At 55.6% G+C, this 5,122-nt stretch overlaps 2 protein-coding genes across 2 annotated transcripts in view; both read left to right on the top strand.

The window, feature by feature from the left end:
• Positions 1 to 117: 117 nt before the first annotated feature.
• Positions 118 to 2,774, top strand: PTSG_10461 (uncharacterized protein; the record flags this gene model as incomplete). Its single annotated transcript, XM_004988785.1, has 1 exon — positions 118 to 2,774. The coding sequence occupies one exon, from the start codon at positions 118 to 120 to the stop codon at positions 2,428 to 2,430; it is 2,313 nt and encodes a 770-aa protein (XP_004988842.1). The 3' UTR covers positions 2,431 to 2,774.
• Positions 2,775 to 2,992: 218 nt separating this feature from the next.
• The window catches only part of PTSG_10460 (uncharacterized protein), a gene marked incomplete at its 5' end in the record, with an annotated part of 7,465 nt that continues 5,335 nt past the window's right edge, over positions 2,993 to 5,122 (top strand). Inside the window, 6 exons of the mRNA XM_004988784.1 lie at positions 2,993 to 3,072; positions 3,208 to 3,301; positions 3,569 to 3,632; positions 3,813 to 4,243; positions 4,423 to 4,542; positions 4,797 to 4,901. Coding sequence (XP_004988841.1) covers positions 2,993 to 3,072; positions 3,208 to 3,301; positions 3,569 to 3,632; positions 3,813 to 4,243; positions 4,423 to 4,542; positions 4,797 to 4,901 — 894 coding nt within the window. The remainder of the gene's footprint in view (positions 3,073 to 3,207; positions 3,302 to 3,568; positions 3,633 to 3,812; positions 4,244 to 4,422; positions 4,543 to 4,796; positions 4,902 to 5,122) is intronic.

The following is a 5,122-nucleotide window of genomic DNA, read 5'->3' as shown; positions in this document are numbered from 1 at the left end:
TGATTTCCGATACAGTTACAGCAGGCATCATCCACACACACACACACACACACACACACACACACACACACACACACACACACACACACACACACACACACACACACACATGCATGCATGCGCAGTGATATCGAGGAGCTTGCACAGGCTTGGCAAAAGGAGAAGCAGGCGACCCCATCGTCGTCAGCATCGCAGCAAGACGACAAATGTGCTCGTGGGGATGGTGACCGCGCTGATGATGGCGGTGGGGGTGAGATGAGCGACACGGCACCCGCAGCAGACAACACCACCGCCACGAACGCCACCAACGGCAACGACACCACCAACGCCGACGACAACAACAGCAGCAACAACAACAACAACAACAGCAGCAGCAGCAGCAGTACCTCCGCCACCAACGCCGGTGAGGCCGTCTCCAAGGCGAAGGGCGGTCGCAACATGCGAGTCACTGTCGACCCAAACACTGGCAAGGCGATTGCTGTGGAAGCGCACCCCATCCGTGATGATAATGGCGATGGTGCCGACAGTCATGGCGGTGATGATGATGGTGACAGTGATCGCCATGGTGATGGCAGCATGAAGTTGTCGCCTGACCTTGGCGGCGACGATGGCAACGACAGTGGTGGTGGGGCTGACAGTGGTGATGATGAACCAGGGCAGGCACGGAAGCGAGCCAAGATCTCTGCAACACCAGCAGCCACCGGTGATGATGGTGGTGAGGATGAGGAGGATGAGGAGGATGGTGACGCGTTGGCAAGCTCAGGCACAGGCACAGTCACTGTTGGCCACGGCGTGGACGTGAGCCAGGATGTTGATGCTGACTCTGACAGTGGCGACGGCGATGAGGATGGTGCTGCTGGGGAAAGGCGGCGCAGGGCAGCGCATGCCAAAGAAGCACCAAAGGAGATGCAAGAAGGCGATGATGTCACGGAAGAACATGAAGAGGAGGAGGAGGAGGAGGATGGATTGGCACCTCGACCCTCTACCAACTCCTCTGGTATCCCTCGCTCGCAGCGCATCAATACCCGCCATCACAATACTGCTTCGACCAACGCAACCACAGCCAATACCAGCGTGGATGATGGTGGCTTCACTGCATCCACGCACCGTGACGAGGACGTGTGGGTGTCGAGTGATGGCGACAATGGCAACAGCAACCGTGAGGATGTTCGTGGTGCGGTGCATGCTGAGCAGCAGGACGAGCCCGGATCACCGTCGTTTGATGGCGTGGTGCGGGACACCCAGCGTCTCCGTTGCCGCCGCGTTCGCACCACCTCCACCCCCACCTCACCGGCCACACACAAGGGAAACAGCATCAACAGCAGCGGTGGCGGTGGTGATGTTGAGGAGACCGGTGACAGCGCTTCCGTTCCCGTCATTGTTGACGAAGGCGATACTAACGGTGATGGAAGCAGCAGCGACAGCGGCAGCGGCAGCAGCAGCAGCAACGCCCGTGGTGGTCGTGCTGCCTCTGTTCACCACCCTTCCCGCGTGCGACGCATCACTGCAACGTCACGCCCAGCGGACACTGCATTGACATGCAGCAACAGGCAGGGCCAAGGGGCGCACAGCAGCGCTTGCACCTGCGACAGCGACGACAACGCTCACGGCAGTGTGACTGGTGGTGATGGAGATGAAGGTGGTGACAGCAGCAGCGAGGATGAGGGCGCATCGACCACGGAGATTGGGGTTGATGTGGAGACAACTGGCACACGCAAGCGCCAAACACGCAAGCGCCAAACACGCAATACCCACAGCACGCGCAGTGCACGCAGCACACGGTACCGGCACCGGGAACTGCAGGAAGAGGAAGAAGAACAGGAAGAGGCGGGGCGGAAACAGCGCACGCACGCACGACGCCGCCGAAGCAGGTGCTCGGGTGATGATGATGGTGATGATGACAACGATGGTGATGACAATGACAGCAATGTTGGTGCTGAGGAGGGCGGCACTGGTGTGGCGACCTCGAGGAAAAGGGCGCTGGTGAGCCGCGCGCTGAAGAAGAAGCGAAAGGCCGCAGCTCAGAACGCCGGTGATGATGAAGGTGATGATGATACCAACGGCGGTGGCGGTGGCGGTGGCAATGATGATGACGATGATGATGATCCACTTGTGGTCGTTGAGGATGATGGGGAGAAGTCAGCCGGGAAAGGCACCCGCGCCTCGGTGATGACAGTGGACGAGGAGCTTGGAGAGTTGACAGCTGGGATGGCGCCGCAGCCATCACCCCTCGCACCCGGTCAACCATCGTCGTCGTCGTCGTCGTCGTCGTCGTCACTGGCGCAACATCAGTTCCGCTCGCAGGGGATGCTGAAAGTGCAGCCGCAGCAGCAGAAGACAGGGCGCCGCAGGAAGATCACGGCGCGCAAGTCTGGTCCAAACTCAACGTCGCCGCGCAGCATTCGCGGTCGTGGCGGCCATATCGGGTGATGCTGATAACGTGGATGTACGTGTGTGTGCATGTGTGCATGTGTGTATGTGTGCTTTGCTTTCGTGAGTGAGTTCTTCTGTTTGTGTGTGCGTGTGCGTGTGCGTGTGTGTGTGTGTGTTGTGTGTGCTGGGAGGCCGTGTGTGTGTTTATGCCACTCTGCGCACGTGTTGCTGTTTTCCTTCATGTGAATTGTCACTTTCACAGGGTATGTATGTATTGGTCCTGCGTTACTCGATGACGTTGTGATGTGACATTGTTATCCCCGGTCCTATTTGGACATGTTAACAAAACAACCACCACGACCCTGTGTTTGTTCACATTGCATTACATAATTGACTGCTTGTTGATGATGAGGGTCGTGGACAAATGAAATACGAGCCAACCACACACACACACACACACACACACACACACACACACACACACACACACACACACACACACACACACACACACACACACACACACACACACACACACACACACACACACACACACACACATTAAGGAACCCGAGTATGGTGCAAGTAGCGCAGGTGAACGAGCGTGAGCCTGAGGCTGATGATGAAGCCCACACCGACAAAGACAACGGTTGTCCAGTGGCACCAAGGAGCCCCCTCACCCGCATCAGCCACTGGCAAGTACTCTTTTGTGTGCATGTGTGTGTTGTGTGAATGTGTGTGTGTCGTATGAGCGCAGCCAGGAAAAGGCGCAGCAGAAGCAGCACCATGCCTCACTCTGCTTACACGTCTCCAAACGCACGCCACTCCTCTCAGGATTGAAAAGTCCATCTCGCACTTCTACTACACGCTAGCACATCACATCGCCGACCACCCGTGGGTCTTTGTCATCGTTCCGGCAATCATTCTTGTGAGTGTGTGTGTGTGCGTGTCAACCGGCAGCCATACGCACCCAAATGCGATGGAATGCAAGGATGTAACCTGCTTGTTCCCTTGTGTGCCTTGCTCACTTGCTTACTTGCTTACTTGTTTGTCTCGCTTAGCCTACGCCGCAGTATTCGCTCTCCCACCTTCACAACAAACAGCCTGACACAATTGCAGCAATATACACACAACACACTCGCGTCACACCGCCGCCTCACCTCATGCATTCGCCTTTGCTGCGATGTCGTGTTAGCTTGGCTTTGGCGTTCGCATCTTCGCTGATCCCGTGTCACCAGAACAAGATCCCGAGGACCTCTGTACGTTCAGACATGAAACCCATTCCCCTGGCCATTTGTTTGTGGTGTGCATTGGTTGAGGGCATGTAGTGTTACAGAATGCATTCACGCACTCACGCACACACACATATTCACACACGCGCCTGCACACACACACACACATGCACGCACACACACACACACACATACACACACACACAGACACGCCACAGGACAGCGTTGCGTTTGCTCAGCGCATTGTTGTGGAGGAGTCATTTGGGTTTGCGCCCGTCACCAACTTCTTCTACCTGCAGGCAAAGGACATATTGTCTGTGGACAAGAGCAACAGCGAGAATCAGGCTGCGCTGGTGTCGATGCTGACGCTGTTCAACGCCATGGCCGCTTTCACGTACGAGGCAGACACAGGCGAGACGGTGACGTACTTCAGCAGGTGCAACACGACCGCCAGCGGGTGTCTGCAGTACAGCGTGCTCAACTTCTTCGACTACAACGAGACGCGCATCACCACGGACAGCGATGTTATGGCCACCATCAACACCGGTCTCCAGCAGGCCGTGGCCCTCAACCAGTATTTCCTCTTCAAAGATCAGATCTTCGGCAGTCCCGAGCCAGCAAACGCCTCAGACCCCACGGTCAGTGTGTGCGTGTATCTGTGTGTGTATCTATGCGTGTGTGTGTCTGTGTGTGCAACATTGTGACGTTCACTCAAGACCACTTCATTCGCACCACGACTTGTGTCATCACTCACTCACTCACTCGCCACCACTACCACCACCACCACCACCACCACCACCATGGTGCCTGTTTGCAGATTGCAAAGGCGCAGGTGCTCGCGCACCGCTTCAGCTTCATCAACAAAGAGACGCGTGAGAATGGGGACTTGCAGTTTGACACAGCGCGAGAGAAGTGGGAAATCAAGGCATCCAAGGAGGTGTGCGCCGGCTGTTGTGCATGTGCAGAGTTGTGCTGCATGGATATGTTCATTGTGTGTGTGTGAAGTTGAGTTGTGTGTGTGTGTGTGTGTGTACGCGCGCGCCTGGTTGTGTGTGTGTGTGTGTCTGTGTGTGTCTGTGTGCGTCTGTGTATGTGCGTGTGGTGGGTTTGCGCTGTGCTGGTCACCCAAGCTCACACGGTACGCCTTCATGCGACAAACCCACGCGCAACCACCCGTGATTTGTGTTTCAGATTCGCACCACGCCCGTTGATGTTGGTCAGGCGTACGTGCTGTTCAGCGGTGACGTGAACAATGAAGCCAACAGCGCCGTGGACGTTGACGTCGCGCTCCTGCCGGTGAAGTTGTTGTTGTTGTTTAGGTTGTTGTTGTTGTTTAAGTTGTTGTTGTTGTTGTTGTTGTTTGAGTTGTTGTTGTTGTTGTTGTTGTTGTTTGAGTTGTTGTTGTTGTTGTTGTTGTTGTTGTTGTTGTTGTTGTTGTTGTTGTTGTTGTTGTTGTTGTTGTTGTTGTTGTTGTTGTTGTTGTTGTTGTTGTTGTTGTTGTTGTTGTTGTCCTTGTT

The sequence above is a fragment of the Salpingoeca rosetta genome (assembly GCF_000188695.1).
Source record: "Salpingoeca rosetta unplaced genomic scaffold supercont1.33, whole genome shotgun sequence".
NCBI lineage: Eukaryota > Choanoflagellata > Craspedida > Salpingoecidae > Salpingoeca > Salpingoeca rosetta.
Note: the sequence above shows the minus strand (reverse complement) of the source record. Positions and strands in the feature narration are given on the sequence as shown.